Raw genomic sequence first — 27608 nt, forward strand, 5'->3', positions numbered from 1 at the left:
CAGGATGCTAACGTGGTTAGCAGTGGGTCAGGATTTCAGCCTACAATTACAATGTTTACTAGCTAGGTGCTATTCTCTGCCTGAGCTTATATTAGTTCTTTCCAACATTAGTATTTTGCTCACTTTGTTCATTTTACTGTAACACCCATCCCATGTAGCTAATTGGATACATCTAGTGTTGTAGTACTATGGGCGGGGTCCTGGGTACATATATCTGTGGTTTAACATAAAAGGAACAAATGAAAGGAAATGAAATGAACTTACCAGTTTTTTAAATGGTTAACTTGATAATGAAATGATTAATTATTTGGCGGTGCCTCCACTTAGCAGAAAAAATACAATAAGTTTCCACCTATTTTGAATCCCACTAAGAATTATGTTAACTTATTACCCTTTTTACTCAACCACCCCTTCAAATATACACATGACACACACCTTAAATCCAAATTGTGAATTTAGTTAACACAAAAGGTAAATAATAATATCAATAACAATTAAAGATAGTACAAAAATGAATAGACCTGAATGAATTTACCTTTAGAATTTCTCAGACATTAGTATTCTTGTTAATTTACCACTTTTTTCACCTTTAATCTTACCTAACAGGCCCACACTCTGCAACAAAATAAAATAATGTCTCTCTTTTGAAAAAAAAAAGCAAAAAATAAAACTCGTTGCAGGCCTGAGTCGTTGCTTGGGAGCGTGGAGACCTAAAACAAAATGGCCGCTTCACTTGTACAACGCAAGCAAAAGAAAAATAGCAGTGTACTGATCAATAGTTACTCACAAGTCTTGGAGAGGATAAAGGGCAAAAGAGGGCTGAAACTGGCTAGAAGATGAGCGAGGGGATAACGATGATACCGGGGGTACTGGCAACCCAGTTCACTACGGCAAACTTGGCACGAAGCACATCTACCCATCCAAAAGAGTCCAAGGATGACTTCCTGGTCCACAGTCTGATAGATGTACAACAGCATTTCTTTAAGTCACTTAGACCTAACACAAACTAATAACTCATCATATCATGCCAGGCTTTACACAAGTCATCATGTTAACACACATTAACCACAACAGGAAACAGTATTTGCTACCAAGTGAATAACGTGTTAATAGGCTAGTGTGCTAATGCGCTAACGGCAATTAGCATTATCTCTATTAACAACATGGATCAAAATGAAACATTACACAATATACACAAAGGTTAGTTTTACCTTCGGCAAGAGATATGATGTCTGATACAGCTTGATGAGACTCTGCATCCATCCACGTATAAACACCACACACTGCCACCACGTTTCCACTGTCTTCCACAGCTTGTCTATTAACCTCTGACTGAGCCCTGTTATTCACAGTACGGGGTTTCCTCTATATCTCGCCTCTATGCACCTCTTACTGGCCAATTAACGAATAAACAACCAGTGTGATTGAATAAACCCAAGATTGTCAACCTTATTCCCTGCAAGGCTAGGTTGTACCTAACACGCTTTCTATGTGCATATCAAACAAACTTTCTCCAATAACCTGAATTACATCAAACAATATAACAAAGATGAATCAGTCTGCCTATAATGATTTTAATTATTTAACTGCTTTACTGAACTTGTTTTTTTTTATCAGAGTGACTTTTTAAACATTGAAGCTTATTTAATTATTTACACATTTCTTTGTCTCTGTCTTAACTGAAATCTTTTAAGACCGGGCTACATTACCATTTTATTTGATATATTTTTTAAATGAGAGTAGTAGTGACAGAGACGGTTCTGACACATGTAGCAAACTTAATACTGAATATGGACTAATATTCGGACTAGTTAGCCTCTTTTCCTCTGTTTTTCTCAGTGGTTTTAGCCTCCGTATGGCATATACATATACACTGCTCGGTTCACAAAAGCGTACCATGTAACACTGCAGCATTTTAGTTAAACGAATGAAATTAGCAGATCTAAGTGAACTAAATGCTCGCTCTCATTTTACTGAAGTGATATACACACTCATATTCACTTTATTAAGAACATCTGCACTATACTGCACTTACCTAGTCAGCCAGTCATGTTCTAGCAGTATGATAAAATCTTACAGATAAAGGTCAAGTGCTTCAGATGTTCAAATCAGGCTGGGAAATATCAGAATGGGGATAAAAATGCGATCTCAGTATCTTTAACTGCACCATGGTTGTTAGTGCCAGGCAGGGTGGTTTGAGAATTTCAGAAACTGCTGACCTCCTGAGACTCCTGGGAGTCTCTAGTGTTTACACAGAATGACCTTGTTCATAAGAGAGGTCGAAGAGAATGGTAACACTCGTTGAAGCTGACAGAAAGGCTATGGTAACTGGTAACTCTAACACCCACTCTTTACAACCATGGTGAGCAGAAAAGCATCTCAAAATGCTGAGATCACACACAACACGAAAGCAGAAGACCACATTGGGTTCCTGTCAGCCAGAAACCTTTTGTCAAGGTGGTCTACTATCTTGAGTGGCTCATTCTTTGTTTTGGTCAGAATAAGCTGGATTTTTCAGCAGGATGTTAGCAATAGCATTTCCTAGAAATTGCTTAATGATTTCCATTCAGTAACCAGTTTAAGAATCATTGATGTAAGAACAACCAATGTGATGAACCAAGATGCTGGGAACTTTCTTGACTAAAGCTATGTATATGGAATTTCATTCTACCCTGCGTGATTGACAAGTCTATAATGCTAACATGTAATAATTTAGTGCATTTTCCCTAAAAGGAAACACTGAGGTTAGCGCTGTCGCCTCACAGCAAGAAGGTCCGGGTTCGAGCCCCGTGGCCGGCGAGGGCCTTTCTGTGTGGAGTTTGCATGTTCTCCCCGTGTCCGTGTGGGTTTCCTCCGGGTGCTCCGGTTTCACCCACAGTCCAAAGACATGCAGGTTAGGTTAACTGGTGACTCTAAATTGACCATAGGTGTGAATGTGAGTGTGAATAGTTGTCTGTGTCTATGTGTCAGCCCTGTGATGACCTGGCGACTTGTCCAGGGTGTACCCCGCCTTTCGCCCGTAGTCAGCTGGGATAGGCTCCAGCTTGCCTGCGACCCTGTAGAACAGGATAAAGTGGCTAGAGATAATGAGATGAGGAAACTGATTATTTTAAAACTCAGTCTTGCTACATTGAAATCAGGATCTGAAACTTCATCCATCCATTATCCGTAACCGCTTATCTTGTGCAGGGTCATGGACAAGCTGGAGCCTATCCCAGCTGACTATGGGCGAAAGGCGGGGTACACCCTGGACAAGTCGCCAGGTCATCTCAGGGCTGACACATAGAGAAAAACAACCATTCACACTCACATTCACACCTACGGGAAATTTAGAGCCACCAGTTAACCTAACCTGCATGTCTTTGGACTGTGGGGGGAAACCGGAGCACCTGGAGGAAACCCATGCAGACACGGGGAGAACACACAAACTCTGCACAGAAAGGCCCCTGTCAGCCGCTGGGCTCGAACCCAGAACCTTCTTGCTGTGAGGCGACAGTGCTGATCTGAAACTCAATTATCATAATAATCATGTATCCTCTATTTGATCGCTGTTCATGAATACATAAATATAGTCTTTATATAGCTATAACATATATTTTGTTAATTGTATTTCACTTCCCCTTTGAAATATTATATATATATATATATATATATATATATATATATATATATATATATATATATATATATATATATATAATAAGCACCTTTATTTTGTTTTACTTGCATAATTATGTAAAGTTCAAAATTTCACCATGTGAAGTGTTTCCCTAGTTTGCCACGTAATAAAGGAATTATTTATCAGTATATTACAGTGTTCAGAAAGACGTCTTTCCCTGTTCTAAGGTTTGGCGTCACACTTGGCTCTAATCATGCAGGCTTTCACAGTGCTGATCTGTGTTTCGGGGGTCAGTGGATAATTTCCCTGCTTATCTTCTGTTTTCTTTTCTACCCTTGCCAGCTGTGCAAACCAAAAGCAGATGTTATGATTAAACCTGCCAGGAAATGGGTGAGAGAAACAAAGAATTGCGTCTGCGAGTGATGTGTTTCAGGTGATGGGGTGGAACTCCAAGCACCTTCAGAAGTCCTGAAGGCTTCTTTTTTTTTTTTGCGACAGTCACTGTGCTATATAAAGGCAGCAGCTCCACGCTGAAAGCAGAGTCATCTTGTCTTTTACAACAGGAGGAGTTTTGCAGACATACTGGCTTTTGGACACACACACACACACACACACACACACACACACACACACACACACACACACACACACACACACACACACACACACACACAGGAATAAGGACCTGTTACTCCAAACAAAGACACTCTTTCATCATTTTAGTCAAGGTATAGACTTTTAACCTGCAGCTGGATTGTGCATAGATTGTTTGACACTATAAGCTATTGAATGAGTCTTTACTAATGGATGAATGTGCTCTTGTTATTTAAAGCTCAGAAAGCTGTTTGGATTTTTGCAGAGAATTTGTGAAAATACACAGCCAAGTCAATCAACTTTTTTTTGTCACTTCTCCAGCAGACAGATCTTGAAGAAAGGATTTCCTGAGCCAAAACCTCTAGGTCATGATGAATGAGCACGGATTGGCCATCGATTTGCTGCTCATCTGCATGTCTTGTGGAGCAGCAAGTGTACTTGCAGCATTCAATTCCACTGTCTCTGCTCCACCGTCCACCAGTTTCTCTGACAATAACTCCACATATCACACGGACCATGTAAACTTTCCAAAAAACAGACGGAAGAGGTACATTTCCCCAGACGACCGGCTGGTCATTCTTGATTACCACAATAAAGTCAGAGGAAATGTTTTCCCTCCAGCTTCTAACATGGAATACATGGTAAGACAGCATATTAACCTTAACATCTGTTTTTTTTTCCTGTCAGAAATCTTAAATAATTGATATATTTGAGTAGAAAGTTTGATTTCTGCTTGTATGGGTGACCCAGATCTCAATAAAGTTCATTGGGTTCAGATTCTCAGTGCAAGAGGAAATCAGTCTTTCCAAGCATATTACAAGAAAAAATATTACTAGCATGGAATAGTAAAACAGTGCTGACAGATATAGTAAGATTCATAGCTAAGATTATGACTGTCTAGCTGCACTTGTTATAACTTTAAATTTCTAGCTTGTAGTCACTTACTGAGATAAGTTAGAAGCACAGTATTCCATACACTTAATGAAACAGTAAATTACACTCAACAGGCATGTATTATAAATATAACCTGACACTATTGTTATAATTTTTTTTTTCATCAAAGCTATTCATGAAACCACATGTGCTGTGACCTTCCTTAAAAATCACAGTATATAACAAATCCCTTCTATGACAGTCGTGACCCTTACGGTATGTGACATTGGGATGCATCAGCTATGCTACAGATATGTGGTGGAGAAAACTTTTTGCCCTGACTGATTAAATCTCCATATTATTATTAGCGTGCATTGACAATAAAGTAAACTTGACATCACCTACAACTTCAGATGTGAGGAACTGCATTAAAAAAGACAATTTTTGAACATGTAGAACACAATGTAGTGCTAGTGTATTGCATTTCAAGAAAATTTCACTTGATGCTGCCATTTTCTGTAAAACTATAGCTATTGGTACAAATTCTATCAATCCATTTTGGTTCTTAGGTAGATTTTGAAGCAGTGTTGTTTTCGTTAACAATGACAATGATGAAATTATTTCATTAACGCACCTTTTTTCATGACTAAAACGAGACAGTGACGAGCCAAACATAACTCTTTGATCACGAAAATATGACGAGACTTATCTGTTTTTGTTGACGAGACGAGACGAAAATGTTAGTGGGTTGGCTATAGGACTATCAAAATGCATGGCGTTTCCTCCAACGGCGCATGCAACCTGTTTGCCAAATGCTGAAAATATCAGCAATGCACCTGCATCCTGTCCTTGTTTGGTCACGCCCACCACCAGGCATGTCCGGGCACAGTGCACACCGGGGCAGCCACACACAGTTCATGGACCATCGGCAACGCCAGCACAAGGGCTTGGTGGGCGGAAAAGACGTGATGATTTATGAACATACTTTACACATAATCCAGTAGAAAATAAAACGGAATGCCTTGTAGTGGGAGACAGAGGTACACGCTGTGGCTATAAACTACGTGGCAAGAATATGACCAACCTCAAGAGGCATCTAAAAGCTCACCATGCTGCTATTTCTGCTATGGTAAGTTAACGTTACAAGAAGTCCTTAACAGATCATGTATACGTTTGCTAGCTTTGGTTAATGTCACTCAGCAATTGGTCTGTGATGAATTTCCTATGAAGTTTTCCAAAACACCGTGACTTGGCGAAAATGAATGGGACCGCTAGCTTCATGCTAAAGTTAGCTTGGTTAAGCTAACTTAAATTCAATTAACATGTCATGAGTAAAATTTGTCCTGCAGGGATTATTAGTGGGACAGCAACTGAATGCTTTGTCATATATTGACCCTTATTTGAGTTACTGTGAAACATATGGGGGGAAATGTAACTTTTCAGACCTGTTGCTGTGCCTTAATATGTCTAAATGAGCAGCAGCACACCTGGCTACTCTAACATTAGCAGCACATTTAGCCATCATATTTACATTAACGGACAGCGTGGTCATCTTCTAGTTGTGTGTTCATCATGACATGTTTGTGCTCTATCAGAGCATTGTGACATGTTAAACGGAGGCAGAAACACAAGTCTGTGAACAATGGAGTATGCACACTAGACAGCGTTTATGTATACAGACATCCCAAGTCTCCCGGAAGTTCCGGGAGTCTCCTGCATATTGATAGTGGCTCCCTGATGCCCACAAATTGGATAATATCTCCCGGAATCTAGAGCAAGCGAGCAAGAGTGTGCACGCGAAACAATGTCTGCATTGCGCATATGACGGAGTGCGCGAGGGACAGCGAGAGAGACTGCGTGTGTGCCTGTTCATGTAGCGCATGCTATACAAAGAGCATCCTGATTGGTTTACAGACATCCAAACTCATTTCAGGGAGGTGTCGTGACCCCCCGCTGATGGGGAAAAAAGTCATGCGTCACGACACCTCCCTGAAATGAGTTTCTGCAGGTTGGGATGTCTGTGTAGAGAGTATACATGCTAGACAGCGTTTATGTAGAGAGCATGCACACTAGACAGCGTTTATGTAGAGAGCATGCACACTAGACAGCGTTTATGTAGAGAGTATGCACACTAGACAGCGTTTATGTAGAGAGTATGCACACTAGACAGCATTTATGTAGAGAGTATACACACTAGACAGCGTTTATGTAGAGAGTATGCACACTAGACAGCGTTTATGTAGAGAGTATACACACTAGACAGCGTTTATGTAGAGAGCATACACACTAGACAGCGTTTATGTAGAGAGCATGCACACTAGACAGCGTTTATGTAGAGAGCATGCACAATAGACGGCGTTTATGTAGAGTATGAATGAATGAATGAATTAACCCTTTATTGTCACTAGTCACATGTACCAGCGAAATTAGCCGTCAACCCGTCCGTACATATACATACAATTGACACAGGGATAGACAGGACAGGAAGACAGGGATGAAAAATACAGAATAACATGAGGGGAGAGGAGGAGAAAAAAAACACAACCCCCACACTATGCTTCTGTGGGAATACAGAGAGAGTCTGACTGCAGTGATCTTCAGAGGGAATTGTTTTCCCAGCAACGGCCTTGGCCAAGGCATTGCTGGCTGAGGGAGCCGAAGATAAGATTGGGATTTGTTTGGTCTTGGAATGAGTAGACGCATTCTTTTCACAACTACCCTGCTTGTCCATTCTGGTCTCGATTCATTTCCCTTTGCAAGGCCAACAGCTTCTCCAAGATGGTATCCACAGTGTGGTTCAAGTTCTGACTAGCCACAGTCTGAGTGCAGACAGCTCTGCCCACTGCTTCAATCATGTCGGGCAGCTTTATGGGGCTTTGGACAGCCGTCACTGTTTTCTGATTTCCTCGATAAACCAGAGCAATGCCTAATCCAAACAGCAAAAGTCCTGTAATCATGGTTCCGAATAGGTAGATGTCTTCAATGTCCTCCACAGAAAGAACTGCCAGGCACACGACCCGCCACTTCTCCCACACGTCTATCGTATAGCCAGCTGTGAACGTTCCGGCAGGACAGGCTGGTTCCCCCGAACCCAGGCTTCTCGTCGAGAAAATAGTGTCAATTGCGTGAAGAGACCAGTTTATCAATTCCATGATTTTTAGTTTAGAGAGCAATGCGGAGAGAGTCTCTCAAAAGCATAGACAATAGACAGACGAGACAGCAGAACAGAAGCAGGAAAGATAAGGGGAGGGAGAGGCAGAGAAATGCGACTGCCTTCCGTGGAAGCACGGAGAAACACACTAGACAGCATTTATGTGGAGAGTATACACACTAGACAGCATTTATGTAGAGAGTATACACACTAGACAGCGTTTATGTAGAGAGCATGCACACTAGACAGCGTTTATGTAGAGAGCATGCACACTAGACAGCGTTTATGTAGAGAGTATACACACTAGACACCGTTTATGTAGAGAGCATGCACACTAGACAGCGTTTATGTAGAGAGCATGCACACTAGACAGCGTTTATGTAGAGAGTATGCACACTAGACAGCGTTTATGTAGAGAGCATGCACACTAGACAGCGTTTATGTAGAGAGCATACACACTAGACAGCGTTTATGTAGAGAGCATACACACTAGACAGCGTTTATGTAGAGAGTATACACACTAGACAGTGTTTATGTAAAGAGCATACACACTAGACAACGTTTATGTAGAGAGCATACACACTAGACAGCGTTTATGTAGAGAGTATACACACTAGACAGCGTTTATGTAGAGAGTATGTTATGCACAACCTGTCAACCTCGATTACAATTTCCTATCTCTGTATTGGCCTAATTTAATGTTTTAAAGTAATTATTTTTTTGACTAAAATGAATGACTAAAACTGGACTAAAACCCTTTTAGTTTTTGTCGACTAAAACTATACCAAAACTGTCAAGGATAGAATTGACTAAAATGTGACTAAAACTAATAAGCATTTCGTCCAAAAGACTAAGACTAAAACTAAATCAAAAATGGCTGCCAAAAACAACACTGTTTTGAAGAGCCAAACAATCATCATAGCATGTGTGAAATCAGATATTTCCATAATATCCACTGAAAATTGAAAAAAAATCTTTTGTGTACGAAGTGTACTGTATGAAGTACCGTTGTCCCACATTATTTCTAGGATGCTTTCTGAAATTGCATTATTTTACTGAGTGACTGGAAAGATTGAGAGACTTTTTACTGCTAGTATCACGTTTTGTTTAGTCAGCAAGGTCCAACTAACAAAGGACCAAAATATTTTAGTTTGCTCAGTAAAAACTAGCATGTGGCTAACTACAGCTAGGTTGTGTCTACATACCTCTGAGGGGAAAAACAGTCCTGTACATTTACAGCTACAACATCTTTTATTGTTTAGCATCTACATGTAATATCAATATCTTAGAAAGTGCTGATAGTAGATGCAGTGAAGATAGATAGGGGGTTGGGGGAAACTCACCGCTTTAAGAATGGTTTCTGAAATGTGTCAAAGAGTGAATTTGACCATAAAATCAATCAGTCGTGAAGTTTTATGAGTATATATGCTCACTGGCCACTTTAATAGGAACTTATTGTTGATTCTAAGATTCCTGTTCTTGGCTGCCCTTAGCAAAAAGTAGTATACTTAAAGTTCATTTTGTAAAGTATTCTGAAGTGTAAGTATAAGTATATCAAGTGTACTACAGGCCATGTACTTCAAGTGTACTAGAAAGCATACTAATTTAATACTTCTTCGGACTAAATTGGAACATTTTAAGTTTATAAAAGTATACTTTCAAGTCCGTTTTAAGTTTACAAAAGTACACTTTCAAGTATACTCATTTATATACTATCAATGCACTTGGTATATCCCTATTGTGTACTTGAAGTATATCATAAGTACACTTATTTATGTACTGCCATTGTACTAGTTATATACTGTAAGTATATTCATTTATATACTATCAGTGTACTTGGTATATCCTTATTGTGTACTTGAAGTATATCATAAGTACACTTATTTATGTACTGCCATTGTACTAGTTATATACTGTAAGTATATTCATTTATATACTATCAATGTACTTGGTATATCCTTATTGTGTACTTGAAGTATATCATAAGTACACTTATTTATGTACTGCCATTGTACTAGTTATATACTGTAAGTATACAAGAGGGATATACCAAGTACATTTACAGTATAGATATAGTATAGATGAGAGTACTTAAAGAGTACTTTTGCTAACTTAAAAGTAACTTTGAAGTATACTTTTATAAACTTAATGTTCCAATTTAGTCCGAAGAAGTATTAAATTAGTATGCTTTCTAGTACACTTGAAGTACATGGCCTGTAGTACACTTGATATACTTATACTTACACTTCAGAATACTTCACAAAATGAACTTTAAGTATACTACTTTTTGCTAAGGGAAACCAGTATAAAAATGTCATATAGGCTTGCCATTGAAAAGTTGTGTGGGAAACTAAGTAACTGCTTTTGGTCTTACAACCGTTTTTTGGTTGATGGAGTTACGTACCACAGTAAAACCTATGACAGACTAAAGAAGAGATTCAACAGTGCTGCATACTTGAAAGATGGTACATTTTGTTGTATTATAGAATTGGTTGTTTTTAAACAAATATGTTCACATGAAATCTCTGCTTTTTGTCCATGTCGCAAACTATGTTGTGTTTTAATTGACGTACTTAGTAAATCAGGCAGGCCTGTATGTAAAGATTCGCAAATAAATGTACAAAGTCATTTTGTATATGATGTTCAAAAAACTGAAACTGTTCATGCTGTCTCGCCTGACATGATCAAAACAAAATGTGTCCTTGTTGAAACAGCTGACACACTGTACATAACACCATTGCCAAACCCTTTTGAAAGGGACTAGTTAAATAAATAAAGTCAAGCCAAACTTTTTTCTGTTTTCCTGTTTTTGTGTATGATGAAGTGTAAGGGGGCGGCACGGTGGTGTAGTGGTTAGCGCTGTCGCCTCACAGCAAGAAGGTCCTGGGTTCAAGCCCCGGGGCCGGCGAGGGCCTTTCTGTGTGGAGTTTGCATGTTCTCCCCGTGTCCGCGTGGGTTTCCTCCGGGTGCTCCGGTTTCCCCCACAGTCCAAAGACATGCAGGTTAGGTTAACTGGTGACTCTAAATTGACCGTAGGTGTGAATGGTTGTCTGTGTCTATGTGTCAGCCCTGTGATGACCTGGCGACTTGTCCAGGGTGTACCCTGCCTTTCGCCCGTAGTCAGCTGGGATAGGCTCCAGCTTGCCTGCGACCCTGTAGAAGGATAAAGCGGCTAGAGATAATGAGATGAGATGAGATGAAGTGTAAGGTACATGAAGATAATGCAATTCAGTACACATAATGACTAAGTGTTAATCTCCAGAATTATAATAAGACATTAAACAAGACATGCATGTTGACGGTTGGGTTGGCTGGTAATGTTCATCATGTGCTGTTGAGTAAGGCTGCTGCAGAGGGGATGAAGGACTTTTTGTTTATAGTGGTACATTGTAGCGCCAGCCTGATGGGAGCAGTTGGAAGGAGTGATGGAGGGGGTGAGAGGGGCCCTCTGATCAGGTTGGATTCCCTAATCACTTACCAGCTGTATAGCTCAGCTAATGTAATATAAATTATAAATATAATATATATATATAAAATATAATGTAATATAAATTATAAATATAATATATACATATAGTATAAATATATAAATTAAACGTTGAGTCAATTAATGAGTTGACCTTATTGTGCTCTTGAAGCAAGATATATGCTAAGCATTCCTATTTTGTGGCAAAAAGATTTACAAAGTATACTTAGGTCCAAGTATAAGTTTTAGTATTAAAGTAATGTATAAGTGTAAGTCTTAGTATTGATATAGGTCTACTTATACTTTTTTATACTTGGTTCAGTATAAACCAAGTATACTTCCCTGTACTATGTTGTAAGTGTATCAAGAATTAGTTTATAAGAAGTAACCTTCAAGTACACTTCCTCGATTTTAGTATAAAATAAGTATACTTGTAGCACACTTGATTAAACTTCTTTTTGCTAAGGGTGCAGGAGTGGAACCCAATGTGGTCTTCTCTTGTTGCATGCTGAGATGCTTTTACTGCTCATCATGGTTGCAAAGAGTGATTATATGAGTTGCTATATCCTTCCTGGCAGCTTGAACCAATCTGGCCATTTTCCTCTGACCTCTCTTATCAACAAGGCGTTTGTTTCCACCCACAGAACTGTCACTCACTCAATGTTTTTTGCTTTTTGCACCGTTCTGTGTAAACTCTAGAGACTGTTGTGTGTGAAAACCCCAGGAGATCAGCAGTTTCTGAAATACTCAAACCAGTCCATCTGGCACCAGCACCCATGCCACAGTGAAAGTCACACTTTGAGATCACAATTTTTCCCATTCTGATGTTTGAAGTGAACATTAACTGAAGCTCTTGATTTGTATCTGCATGATTTTATGCATTGTGCTGCTGTCAAGGGATTGGCTGATTACATTACTGCATAAAATAGCAGGTGTAGGGGTGTTCCTTATAAAGTGGCCAGTGAGTATGTTTTGAACTGTTTCTTTATAAAGTTTTCCGACAGCGGAAAGTATTCAAGACAACGTAAGACTACCATTTCTCAGTAATATTACAAAGTGCAATGTTTTGTTTTAGTAATATCAAGAGAGGAAAAAATGATACTGGTGCTGTTTTAACATATAGTTAGTGAAAACAGGAACTAACTTGTTTCATGGATGTTCCTTGACATTAAGTGTAACTACTGTATAAATGGATAAAATATATGATGTAATTCTTTAATAAATAAAAAAAAAGTTGTTAGCATTGACAAATTGCTCTGGTATAAGAGCAATATAACACTTTGGGACATGCTGTTATAAGAAAATAATAGTAGAAAATACTGGTCATGACAACACTAACAAGGATATCACAACAACAGCTCCAGTTAACATACAAGTAAATGTACTGGAATGTGGCCTGGAACCTGCTCTTTGTGTACAATTATAGCTGATCTGTCGTAACAAGTGTCTCCTTGACTGTCCGGCTGTTGTGACAATTCAAATGACCCAGACCACCAAAGTTACTGGAACTAGAGCTTAACAAATACTTAACAAAGGGATGTTGGTAAGAATGGATTGATTGTCCAAGGAAGATTAATCATCGTTCTTCTGGGTAAAATAACAAAGACATGCAAAAGCAATGTCGTAAGTAACAATGTCACTTTCCATCTTCTATGAAGTAGTTGTGTTTTATAGCCACATGTACTTCTCATTTTGAGCCTTGCAGTGTTGGCCAATCACATAATATTATACCCTCTTGGAAATAAAGACATTAAACTGGAATTTTCCTTGTCGCTGGGGTAGTATACCAACAAAAGTACACGTTATGAACCCTTAGTATGTATCTTTATACAGTGTCTTGCAAAAGTACTCATCCCCCTTGGTGTTTGTCCTGTTTTGTCGCGTTACAAGCTGGAATTAAAATGGATTTTTGGAGGGTAATCACCATTTAATTTACACAACATGCCTACAACTTTAAAGGTGCTAATTGTTGTTTTATTGTGACAAACAATAATTAAGATAAAAAAAACCCCAGAAATCTGGAGTGGGCATAGGTATTCACCCCCTTTTGCATGGAACCCCTAAATAAGAGCTGGTCCAACCAATTCACTTCATAATTAGTCAGATAATTAGTTGATTAAGATCCATCTCTGTGCAATCAAAGTGTCACATGATCTGTTACATGATGTCTGTATAAATCAACCTGTTCTGGAAGGACCCTGACTCTGCAACACTACTAAGCAAGCAACATGCGAACCAAGGAGCACTCCAAACAGGTCAGAGACAAAATTGTGGAGAAGTATAGATCAAGGTTGGGTTATAAAAAATATCCCAAACTTTGAATATCCCAGGGAGCACCATTAAATCCATTATAGCAAAATGGAAAGAATATGGCACTACTACAAACCTGACAAGAGAAGGCCACCCACCAAAACTTACAGATCAGGCAAGGAGGGCATTAATCAGAGATGCAACAAAGACACCAAAGATACGGTAACACTGAAGGAGCTGCAAAGATCCACAGCGGAGATGGGAGTATCTGTCCATAGGACCACTTTAAGCTGTACACTGCACAGAGCGGGGCTTTATGGAAGAGTGGCCAGAAAATAGTCACTGTTTAAGAAAACACGTTTGGAGTTTGCCCAACAGGATGTGGCAGACTCCCCAAACACATGGAAAAAGATTCTCTGGTTAAATGAGACTAAAATTGAACTTTTTGGCCATCCTGGGAAATGCCATGCATGGCACAAACCCAACACCCTGAGAACACCATTCCTATAGTGAAGCATGGTGGTGGCAGCATCATGCTGTGGGGATATTTTTCATCTGCAGGGACAGGACAGCTGGCCAGGACTGATAGAAAGATGGATGGCACTAAATACAGGGCAATTCTGGAGGAAAACCTGTTTGAGTTAGTCAGAGGTTTGAGACTAGAACGAAGGTTCATGTTCCAGCAGGACAATGAACCTAAACATACTCCTAAGCTACACTGGAGCGGTTTAAAGGGAAACATTTAAATGTCTTGGAATGGCCTAGTCAAAGCCCAGACATCAGTCCAATTGAGAATCTGTGGCATAACTTGAAGATTGCTGTATACCAACGCAACCCATCTAACCTGAATGAGTTGGAGCAGTTTTGCCTTGAGGAATGGGCAAAAATCCCAGTGGCTAGATGTGCTAAGCTAATAGAGACATACTCCAAGAGACTTGCAGCTGTAATTGCAGCAAAAGGTGGCTCTACAAAGGATTGACTCTGGGGGGTGAATACCTATGCACACTCCAGATTTATGTTTTTTTTTTTATCTTAATTATTGTTTGTGTCACAATAAAACAACAATTTTCACCTTTAAAGTAGTAGGCATGTTTTGTAAATCAAATGGTGCTAACCCTCCAAAAATCCATTTTAATTCCAGCTTGTTAATGCGACAAAACAGGGCAAACACAAAGGGGGATGAGTACTTTTGCAAGACACTGTACATATAAATGTAATGTAAGGTGCATGATAGACCTTCAGGGCCATCGATGTACCTCTCTATCTTTACTCTAGAAGCTAATTAAAGGTACATCACATGCACCTTTCCAGGTAAAGGAAACACGCTAAAGTTGCAAAACATGTCCTCTTCATGGCACCACTTCAGTAATTAGGAAAAGTACAGTTTGGTACCTTTATTTCTGAAAGTTTATACTGTGTGTATGTGTGTGTATTTGTGTTTTGTTAGACTAATGAAGAGCTTTTGCCTCACTACTAAATTCTCGTCTGCTGCTGGGAGTGAGCCAAATTATATCATGTTTGGTCGTTAGTGTTGCTTATAATCTGACATGGCAACATTTTTCTTTGACAAGGCTCCATTTCCATGGTTGTTTTCTATTGGAGGAAATTTAAAAAATTAATTTTTTAAAAAATGTTGGATAAAATACATAAAAATATATACCTGTGAACAGAAGCTGTCTTGTTGTTGTTTATCTGCCATAAATGTATATAGTGTTTACTTCTAATATGAGGCATATCAGGTGAAAATTCAAATTCAGTCCAAATTGCTTGAAACGACTCTCGCTGAATTCAGAATTGAATGCAGGACAACATACTTTTTACTGAATTAAAAATGTATTTATCCGTTCTTGAGATATTACAAATCAAAGATTGAAGAAACGGCTTAATTTTTAGAAAACCACTGTAATATTCTGTATGAGGATCACATGGTCTAAAATGGGCCTCATTCACGAATGAGATCAAATGTTTTTTTTTTCTTAATAACTTTTTTTTATTTTTCAAGATATTTACATGGAAATTGGCAGGCACATAGATGGTTATATACTGAATACAAAGTTTGAACTGAACAGATTTTAACGAGATAAATTTCTTTGGAAAGCAGAAATTATAAACTTTTTAATGATAGTATTCATGACAGAAAATATTTAAGAGTTAAGCAATAACAGATTTGGAAACTTAGATGAGTGTTTGCATGCACAATTTTCACAGCACGGCCAGCGAGCGTCTGATGGGCCTACTCATATAGTCAATCTACCAAAACATGTTTGTTGTCAAAGAGTTGTATACTGGATATATGAGGCTAATGTTGCTAATAAGTAACACTCTTGGAAAATAGATTTTTAATCTCAATGAAACTCTTAATCCTGATTAAATAAAGTTGATTGACTGAAGTAATGGATGATAGTTCTACCTGAATTGTTTGTTCGTAAATATGAGCCAAGATTTTCACATTCTTGCTTCAAATGATATTATACAGCTTAGTATAGTCCATCCATTATCTGTAACCGCTTATCCTGTGCAGGGTCGCAGACAAGCTGGAGCCTATCCCAGCTGACTATAGGCGAGAGGCGGGGTACACCCTGGATAAGTCGCCAGATCATCGCAGGACTGAGACAAACAACCATTCACACTCACATTCACACCTACGGTCAATTTAGAGCCACCAATTAGCCTAACCTGCATGTCTTTGTGTGGGAAACTGGAGCACCCAAAGGAAACCCACGTAGACATAGGGAGAACATGCAAACTCCATACAGAAAGGCCCCTGTCAGCCACTGGACTCAAACCCAGAACCTTCTTGCTGTGAGGCGACAGTGCTAACCACTACACCACTGTGCTGCCCAGCTTAGTATAGTTTAAAATAAAATTTAAAATAAAACAGTCAGTAGTTACCAATTTAATTTCAAAATAGAACGTTTTCACCACTGTCACCTCTGGGGGCAGCCATGACTTGAAGGTTAGAGAAGCAGCCTTGGGCCCAAAGGGTTGCCAGTTCGATTCCCAGGACCAGCACGAAAAACATGAGGGGAGTTGAGTGAATAAACAGCACTTTCCCTTCCCTCTGTATCAAAGCTGAAGTGCCCTTGAGTAAGGCACCTAACCCCCAACTGCTCCCTGGGTGCTGTAGCATAGCTGCCCACTGCTCTGGGTATGTGTGTGTGCTCACTTGTGTGTGCATGCATGTGTTCACTGCTTCAGATGGGTTACATGCAGAGGAATTTTGCTGTGCTCGGGTTTACATGTGACAAATGAAGACTTCTTCTTCTTCTTCTTCTTCTTCTTCTTCTTCTTCTTCCAACTTTCCTTTCCATTTTGGCCTTAGGGGCAGAATGATACAAAAACTGTGCTAAGAATCAAAGTACAACTGAGTCATCCAAGCAACATAGACAATAAACCATGTCAACAAGCCTCTGTGGTATAGATGACTTGCAACCACGTGATCAAAATGTGCTACGTCATGAGCGTCCACCATGATGGTGGATACACAAAGCAACTAGGATGGCAGCCGCTGAAAGCGTGTCTGTAAACAATGCTGAATTTTCTCAGTATTACCATGATTCTAACGGTTCAGCGAAGATTTGATCCAAAGAGAAGATAGATATGTGTGGTTTTGACCTATATTATTTAAAAAAGTCAGGCTTTTCTGAAGATAGGATGCTTCTACTGACCATTGAGTACCCAGATATCGCATTCTATCTGGTTTGGCTGCCGAAGAATCAAATCCAACCTTGGACAAAACATAGCCCATTTTCTGAGTGGGTGCCCAGTCTGGATTGTTTCTATCGTATAATTTTGCTGGTGCTCCTAGAAGCAAAATGATAATACACGTGTTAAAATTATAACAATGACCGAATGAACCACGACAAGAGAGCACTCATTTTATAGCAAAATTCTAGCAACACGAAATAAAATTCTTCCATGATATTATCGAGAAAGCTTTTGAATCTCACTTGAGATAAAAATGATGACTGCAAACACGAGCTGTTTTGGTTTTAGCCTCTGTTATATCAGCCCTGCCGATGTTGTTCAGCCGTGCTCGTCTCCTCTCCGTACTAAGCTTCAGAGATTCCTCGCCCTCTTTCCGAATCACAGATGGGATTCTAAAAAATCGGAATGTGCCACGGTCACGAGTACTGTTGTGACCACAATATACAGCACAAAGATATGGCACAGCTAAAAGAATGCTTAAAGCAGTGGAAAAACAAAGAAAGTTGTGCACGCGTGACTATGTTTTGTATGGAATGTCACTTGACCCCGCGTTTGTATATCCACCAACATGGCCGACATCTGGGCTTCTATTTTGCTTTGACATCACTTGCAAGTCAAGGATTACTGGGGGATATGGGATAAGGACAACACTGTGCTTCATTTTTTTCTGAATTCTTCCAGCAGCATTGCCATGCTGACTTGATAGTGTTTTTTAATTTTTTAATTTTTATTTTTACTTCATTCACTTAATGGTATTCTGTAACTGCTGGATCAGGTTTTTAGGAAGTATGCTTAAAGGAAACATAATTAGTAATCAATAATTAATTATTAATTATTTGTTGTTTTGCTGTGTTTTCAGGTTTGGGATGAAACACTCGCTCAGAGAGCAGAACAGTGGGCTTCTATGTGTCTTTGGGAACACGGCCCTCCTAATCTTCTCAGATTCCTCGGGCAAAACCTTTCTGTACGAACTGGAAGGTATCTATTGCACATGTACATATTTCTTATTAAACATAACAAGAAACTCATCTACTATGAGGTTGGATTTGGACATATATAACATAGAGTACACTGCCTGACCCCCAAAAAAGTCACACACTTGGATATTTTGTTAAACCGTCTTTAGCCTTGATTATGGCACACATTTGCCATGGCATTGTTTCAACAACCTTATGCAATGTCACAACTTTTACTTCCATCCTGAGTTGCATTCATTTTTCACTGAGATCTTGTCTTGTCAATGGGGGCGTTGAACCACTGCGTAAAGTCTTCTCCAGCATCCCAAAGATATTCAATGGGGTTAAGATCAGGACTCTGTGGTGGCCAATTCATGTGTGAAAATGATTCTTCGTGCTCCCTGAACCACTGTTTCACAATCTGAGCCCTAATTTTATGCCTGTGCCATCAGGGAAGAAAAAAAAAGCTATTGATGGGATAACTTGATTGTAGCAAATCCCTGATGTGGATGGAATACTGAAGCGTGGCAGGTGGGAACTGATGTTAACACAGCCTTTTATTTTCACTTTCATGCTTTGCTTTTCAGTTTTACTTGTCTCACTCGCGTGGTCACACACGCACGCACATGTTCTGCTAGGGAGAGATCCCCTCTTGTCGCTCTGTCCCTCCTTTTCTACCTTCCATCCTCACTGCAAAACATACACAGAAACAACATTAATCAACAACGGGTGTACTGACTTTGCCACTCTCCTTCCCTGGCCCCACCCTCCATTCACAAACTGATACTGGGGCATGCCCCTGCTGCCACATTGATCATTCAGTACATTCAGATAGTTAGCTGACTTCATTTTATTGCTGTGCTTCGACCTGACCAGGTGACGCAACCTCAGATCACAACACTGCCTCCAGAGGCTTGTACAATGTCCATTATGCATAATGGGTTCATCGCTTCATTGTTCCCTTCTTACTGTGACGTGCCCATCACTCAGGAATAGGGTAAATCTCATCAGACCACATAAACTTTTCCATTGCTCCAAAGTCCACTCATTATGCTCCTTAGGAAATTGAAGCCTTTTCTTCTGATTAACCTCACTAACAAGTGCTTTTCTTATATCCACACAGATGTTTAGTCACAATTGTGTGAGTTCTTGTCTCATTTTGCATATGGAAATGCTCTTACTTTCACAATTAAACATGTGAGTTCTACTGTTGATTTTTTATGATTTGACTTCACCAAGCATTTAAGTGATTTCCAGTCACTGCCAGTCACGATTTCTTGCCGACCACATTTCTTCCGTGAAGTTGACGGTTCATCACTATCCTTCCATGTTTTAATAATGTATTGCCCAGTTCTTAATCCAATTCCAGTCATTTCGGCAATCTCCTTAGTTGTTTTCTTTGCTTGATGCAGGACAATAATTTGACCCTTTTGAAACACAGTAACAGCTTTTCAAGGACCCCAGGATGCGTCTTCTGACATATTAAAGAAATGAGAAGCTACTCACTGCATCATTTAGGGTTAAAAGGATTGTTGCCAACTGAAACACAATCACTACAGTAATTATCCAGTCAAATGCTCTTAAGGATTGGCTTATTTAAATACAAATGGCAACTTTTGTTTTGGCCAGTTAGTATATTTTACATATTAATATATGTCATACAGTAGATGGGGTGGCACAGTAGTTAGCACTGTTGCCTCACAGCAAGAAGGTTCTGGATTCGAACCTCATGGCTGACAGGGGCCTTTCTGTGTAGAGTTTGCATTTTCTCCCTGTGGGTGCTCTGGTTTCCCCCACAGTTCAAAGACATCCAAATCAGATAAAATACCCAGCTACTGGGATTATACAAGGCAGTGCATGCTTAGTGCTGGTCCCAAGCCTGGATAGACTGGGAAGGGTTGTGGTGTAAAACCTATGCCAAATCAAATACTCAGAAAAGATCCGCTGTGGTGACCCCTAACAGGAGCAACCAAAAGAAGATATAGATGAGTGGCACGTTAATGTAAAATGTTTGTTTGTTTGTTTGTTTAGCTTTTATTGGTGTGCTTTAGCTCTACTTGTCCCCTAAAGGCCAATTTATGCTGACAACCCAGTCCTCGCAGACGGTGTCGCAGATATGCCGCTTTTCCACTACAAACGCGGCTGAGCCGTGCCGTGCCGAGTCGAGCTGAGCGGGGCTGTTGGAGTTGCATTTCGACTACAACCGCGCTGAACCGTGCTGGCTGGAAGTGGGTGGACACATTGGGTGGAGTTAGTGAAAGTGGGTGGACGTCACGTGATGTCGTTAAGCAGCGCAAACAGTGACATCAGTGACAGTGGCGGAACAAGTCAGAGCCGGGCCGGGGGCGGGGCAAATGACCGGGCCCTTTATTAAAGCTTATCATAACATCATTTTAGGCTACAAAATGTCCGCAACTGCGGTGTTTACCAATTTCAACACTACCAGGTGCAACTATATGTTATTTAGTACATCAAGTCCTTCAAACGAACATGTAACTCAGAAACAAAAAACATTAGGATACTGTACATGGCTCATAATAAAATATCAATAGCCTATACTGCGCACATTATTTGAAGGGCATACGAATGAGCGCTCAGAGTGGTGACAGGAAGAGTCAGAAATAAAAGGAGGGCGGTGCAAACCTCACTGAATGCACTGTGTTTACCAATTTCAACACTACGGGGTGCAACTATGTTATTTTGTACATTAAGTCCTTCAAACGAACATGTAACTCAAACAAAAAAACATTAGGCGACATACTGTACATGGCTCATAATAAAACATCAATAGCCTACTGCGCGCATTATTTGAAGGGCATACGACGAGCCTTGCGCTCCGCGAACTCATCCACGATGCTCTGTATGTCACTGATTCAGTGAGCTTTTAAGCGGTAGTCTCACGACCCGGATAGTAAACAATAAACATGGAGGACATGGAGTCGTTAGTGTTGCTGGTCTTGGTGCTGTGGCTTGTTGTCACCGACAACGCCAACAGATACTGGCAAGAGTGTATAGATGAGGCGAGGCGCATAAGGCTTCAGAAATTCTCGTAATTCGTAATTATTCTTCTTCCGGGTTTACGGTGTTTACAGATCCCAGCGCGCTCGCGGGGCATGTGTGGGCATGTGAGGACACTCCTCCTCACCAATCAGTGCACAGGGGAGTGTCTGCTCACGCCCCCAACCTCACTCGGCACGGCTTGGCTCGCTTCAGCCCCACTCCAAAACGGTGCGAGTTTTAGGGGCTAAGCAGGGCTGAAACGAGCTGAGTCGTGCTGGTTTTTGGTAGTCGAAACGCGAGCCGTGTCGGGCTGAAGTGAGCTGAAGCGAGCTGAAGTGAGCTGAAAAAGGGTAGTGGAAAAGGGCCAATAGTGTCTGCGTAGCCCCCCCACCTTCGCAGACGCTCTGCGCGCACCTCCCAAAAATTGTGACCACCGCAGAAGCCTCGCAGACAGCGCCGCAGACAAGAGGGCTCTGATTGGTCCACTCTACATCCGCTGTACACGCACTTCCGCTTCCCTACTTTCCCAGTTTGGTTTGTTTTCACGACCGCCATTTTTAAAAACACGAGCGAAGCTGGAGCAGCACGAAGAGCGGTTGATCGAGGAAGTACGTACATCTATACGACTCCAGTTCTAGTCATTATAAAAAAAAAAGTTCTAGTCATTATAAGTAACCGGAGGATAAACACTCCACTAACCACACCCACCAACTACTCCTAGCGACTTTGCGCCCCCTTGCGTTGTGCCGGTGAATAACATCGCGCACGCCTATTTCTCCCCGCTCAACAATAAATTACAACTGTCTGCGAAAAGCTATCTGCGAAAGCCTTGTCGCAAGAGCATGCAGAGGCCTTTAGATGGAATAGTCACTGCAAATCAATGGGAGTGGTCTCTTCCAGTGTGACCCCGCCCCATCCACAGGACATGAGGGCTCACTGGATGGTTTGTATGGGTATGAGTAAGGAAGCGATATAAATTATATGCTATGACCTTCACAGTCAGCAGATCTTAAGCCAGTTAATAGATTTTGGAGTGACGTGTTTGACAGCTCTCTCCATCACCATCATTAAAACACCAATTCAGGGAATATATTTTGAAAAAAATAATGGTGTTCATCACACCAGTACAGTTCCAGAAACTTGGAGAATCTATGCTATTGTATATCGACACTGTTTCTGAGGCTTCTAGTGGCCTTGACTCTGAGACACTGTATATCAGAATTTTCTTTAATTTGTCACCCAACTGCATCCATCTATCTATCTATCTATCTATCTATCTATCTATCTATCTATCTATCTATCTATCTATCTATCTATCTATCTATCTATCTATCTATCCCATGCTGCCCAACTCTTCTGTATGTTTCCCCAGTAACACTTTGCTTTTGGACGTTTTAGGTACAGATCCATCCTGCAGCTAGTGAAGCCATGGTACGATGAAGTGAAAGATTATTCTTTCCCATATCCACGTGACTGCAATCCCAGATGCCCTCTTAAATGCTACGGGCCTATGTGCACACATTACACACAAGTGAGTTTATTATGACAATGTGTATTGTATATGACATTCTGAGAAATTTAATATATAAACCTATAAGCACAAATTTTAATATTAAAGATAAAAATAGTCAACTTATCTATTTACAATGATCATACTAGCAATGATTGCACTAGTGTATTAGGCTAAATATTAGTTTGCATAGTCTGGACATTAGAAAGAAAGGTAGAGTGTAAAAGTGATGTGGTTTAGTCATTTCCCATGTACAGATGTTTCTGATTGGACTTTGCAGATGGTTTGGGCCACGTCGAATAAAATCGGATGTGCTATACATACATGTCACAATATGAATGTGTGGGGCTCACTGTGGAAGAGAGCAACGTATTTGGTGTGTGACTATTCAGCAAAGTAGGTGTAAACACACACACACACACACACACACACACACACACACACACACACACACAAATCTATTTAGAGAGTTATCATAAATAGAGTGCATGTTGTCATTTAGCTCCAAATACATTATCTAGCGCATACCACAGCTCTACTGAATTTCCAAATCTGATTGGTCATAAAGCTTTATGATAATCCCAGGTTTATAATAATGCACTTGTTCTAATGTGTTATGGTTTCTATAGTAACAGCTAATTCACAGGGACTTGTATGACAAATGATCCACATAACTAAACCACTAAACCAAATTATAAATAGAAGACAAAACGTTAACAAACAAACAAACAAACAAACAAACAAACAAACAAACAAACAAACAAACAAACAAACATATAATCACTGATATGAATATGAAATTTAAAACTTAGTAAAGTTTATTAAACATTTATGAAGGAGTCTTCCATGCCAGTATTTGGTAACACTTGGAGTTAGAGATGTTCCTTTCAGTTTTCTGCCACAGGAAAGTCTTCAGGATGTTTTCTCAGTAATATGACAAACCATCTCATTTGTATCATTAACCTGAAAGAGAGAAAACAAGAGGCTGGTAAGGGAATTTATAGCTGCTATAATACAAGTATAAATAATAGTAGGAATAATTTGTTTTACATCCATTCTACAAGATTACAGTGTCTTGCAAAAGTATTTATCCCCCTTGGTGTTTGTCCTGTTTTGTCATATTACAAACTGGAATTAAAGTGGATTTTGGGGGGTTAGCACGATTTGATTTACACAACATGCCTACCACTTTAAAGGTGCAAATTGTTGTTTTATTGTGACACAAACAAAAATTAAGATGAAAGAAAAAAAAACAGAAATCTGGAGTGTGCATAGGTATTCACCTGCTTTCGTATGAAACCCCTAAATAAGAGCTGGTCCAACCAATTCACTTCATAAGTCACATAATTAGTTGGTTAAGATCTATCTGTGTGCAATCAAAATGTCACATGATCTGTCACATGATGTCTGTATAAATCAACCTGTTCTGGAAGGACCATGACTCTGCAACAATACTAAGCAAGCAACACGAGAACCAAGGAGGACTCCAAACTGGTCAGAGACAAAGTTGTGGAGAAGTATAGATCAGGGTTGGGGAATACAAAATATCCCAAACTTTGAAAATCCCAGGGAGCACCATTAAATCCATTATAGCAAAATTGAAAGACTACAACTACAAACCTGACAAGAGAAGGCCGCCCACCAAAACTCACAGACCAGGCAAGGAGGGCATTAATCAGAGATGCAACAAAGACACCAAAGATAACACTGAAGGAGCTGCAGAGATCCACAGCGGAGATGGGAGTATCTGTCCATAGGACCACTTTAAGCCGTACACTCCACAGAGCGGGGCTTTATGGAAGAGAAACACACACACACACACACACACACACACACACACACACACACACACACACACACACACACACACACAAATAAATGCAGTATTACATAAAGGATGTGCAACTTCTTCAACTTCCTTATGTTGCCCTGGATGTGGAATTTTTCTAGATTTTCATTCATCAACAACATGGACTGAATTCCCATCATACTGGCTTTGGGAGTGTAAGAAAAGTTACTGTGCGCAATTAAGGTAGTTAAAAGTTCAACTTACAAGGAAAAAAAATGTAAATATATTGATTGGTTTGTATTATGTAGCTTAAAAAAGTCAACATTTATTCATTTTCATGTTAAATACAAATGCTGAAAAGACTGATGAGCAGCAACTTTTCAACATGTGAACCAGATTCAGGGTAATTATGACGAGAGAAGTACAATTGTTCCCCGTGAGCGGCTGAGACTGAGGAAATACACACCAGATGTGTCTCAATATCACAGTATTAACCCTTTGGCTGGGGTCTAAATGTCCTATTTGAAATGTTTATTTGAAAGTGGAACAATACTAGAAATGATCGTTCCATGATGAAACTTTTTTAAATAAATGAAAGCGAATGAAAACAATAAGAATTGAAAACAGTTACGCTGGATGAAGATGATAATTAAGTCCACCTGCACTAAAGAACATAATGTTTCGTTGTTAACTCATCTAGATTGGCATTTGGGTCAAATTTATGACCCACAATATCAAATTCACCTTTTCCCACCTTTTTATAGATAGACAAATCTTTTTCCCCCAATTTTATAGTAACAGTGAGTGAAATCAGTAAGCACTAAACTCTGAAGTTGATCACTGTACTCACTGCCCAGATACATCAACGATTCCGTGGCCGGATGTCTGTTTGGACTCAGAGACAGTCAAAGATCCAGGCATACACAGCTGCAATTCTACAATGAAGCCTTTTGCCATAGCTAGAAACACAGTGTAAACACTGTAGTAGGAGGAATGGGCGTGATCGTCTGTATGTAAGAAGGTCATAGGGATGTTTTGAATCGCATATATATACATAGGTCATTGCATTTTTAATGGTGGGAAAAAGTGTTAAGATGTTGCTAAAGCATTTTATTAGTTACACATAGATTCAACATAGATCATTTCTAATAGTTTAAGCACTAACATTAAAACCACTGACAGGTGAAGTGAATAAAATTGATTATCTCAATACAATGGCACCTGTCAAGAGGTGGGATATATTAGGCAGCAAGAGGACAGGCAGTTCTTGAAGTTGATGTGTTGGAAGCAGGGAAAATGGGCAAGTGTAAGGATCTGAGTGACTTTGACAAGGGCCAAATTGTGATGGTTAGATGACTGGGTCTGAGCATCTCCAAAATGGCACATCTTGTGGGGTGTTCCTGGTATGCAGTGGTTAGTACCTACCAAAAGTGATCCAAGGAAAGACAACAGGTGAACTGGCAAAAGGATCATGGGTGTCAAAGTCTCATTGATTCACATGGGGCACGAAGGCTAGCCCATATGGTCCAATCCCACAGAAGAGCTACTGGAACACAAACTGCTGAAAAAGTGAATGCTGACTAAAACAGAAAGGTGTCAGCATTCACTTTTACAGCAGTTTGTGCTACAATAGCTCTTCTGTGGGATTGGAGCATATGGGCCTTGCCAAAGTTGATCAGATCCTTACGCTTGCCCATTTTTCCTGCTTCCAACACATCAATTTCAATAACTGACCGTTCTCTTGCTGCCTAATATATCCCACCCTTTGACAGGTGCCATTGTAATGAGATAATCACTGTTATTCACTTCACCTGTCAGTGGTTTTGCTGTCATGGTTGATCGGTGTATACACTTTCAGTGCATGTCTTAACTAAGATGAGGAAAAAATATACTGGAAATTTCATTATCCCACAATTTGTACTTGTTATTTTAGTCATTAACTATTCCTACCCACTAGCTACTTTTTCCCTGTGACATGACACACCACCAACCAGAGAGCATCTTTTTGAACTGCTTCTCACGCTACCTCACAGGGCAGCTGAATACACTCAGAGGAAAGTGCCATCTACCCTCTTCTGCATACATGAGCTCACAGATGTCCATGACTGGTGAATGTCACCACCTCTCCTAACCAGAAAACATGGCCAGCTATTTATGCTCTCTTGGATTCCTGGAAACAGATGGCTGTCCTATGGTTGGGATTTGAGCTTGTCCATAATAGGAATTCTAAATATTGTTCTTGTTGTTTTTAGGGGTAATTGGATTGGTGAAGCTCCCTATAAAGTGGGCGTGCCTTGCTCAATGTGCCCTCCCAGCTACGGTGGCTCATGCATGAACAATATGTGTGTTCCTGCTGTGAACTCAAACTACCTGCACTGGTTTAAATAAACACACACACACACACACACACACACACACACACACACACACACACACACTTTTTTTTCTCTATCCCTCTGGGAGACTTTGCACAACATTCCTGATTTGTATATGTGGCTCTATTTAAAATATAACCATGTTTTCCATTTCTTATCTTTTTCCTTTCTTTTTTTTATTTTTAAATGATAAGTCTCTAAATTATTTTGTTAATACGTATACTGTATGTACCAGGTACTGAGATGGCATAAAAAACACAAAGTATTATTTAGGGGTGGGTTATACAGGAGAACTATCATATTACAACACTTGACCA

General features: G+C 39.9%; 1 protein-coding gene across 3 annotated transcripts in view; it reads left to right on the forward strand.

Moving 5' to 3' along the window:
• pi15a (peptidase inhibitor 15a) overlaps positions 1-27345 on the forward strand; it is a 61814-nt gene extending 34469 nt beyond the window's left edge. The window contains exons 1-6 of one of the 3 annotated variants that reach the window (XM_060900877.1): positions 4242-4347; positions 4535-4854; positions 18521-18639; positions 23016-23148; positions 23408-23523; positions 27169-27345. In XM_060900877.1, coding sequence (XP_060756860.1) covers positions 4582-4854; positions 18521-18639; positions 23016-23148; positions 23408-23523; positions 27169-27304 — 777 coding nt within the window. In that variant the 5' untranslated portion in view covers positions 4242-4347; positions 4535-4581 and the 3' untranslated portion in view covers positions 27305-27345. Of the gene's footprint in view, positions 1-4241; positions 4348-4534; positions 4855-18520; positions 18640-23015; positions 23149-23407; positions 23524-26949; positions 27069-27168 lie in introns of those variants that run through there. The other 2 variants (XM_060900879.1, XM_060900878.1) reach the window with 2 other exon arrangements.
• Positions 27346-27608: the final 263 nt, after the last annotated feature.

Source organism: Neoarius graeffei, chromosome 19 (genome assembly GCF_027579695.1).
Source record: "Neoarius graeffei isolate fNeoGra1 chromosome 19, fNeoGra1.pri, whole genome shotgun sequence".
NCBI lineage: Eukaryota > Metazoa > Chordata > Actinopteri > Siluriformes > Ariidae > Neoarius > Neoarius graeffei.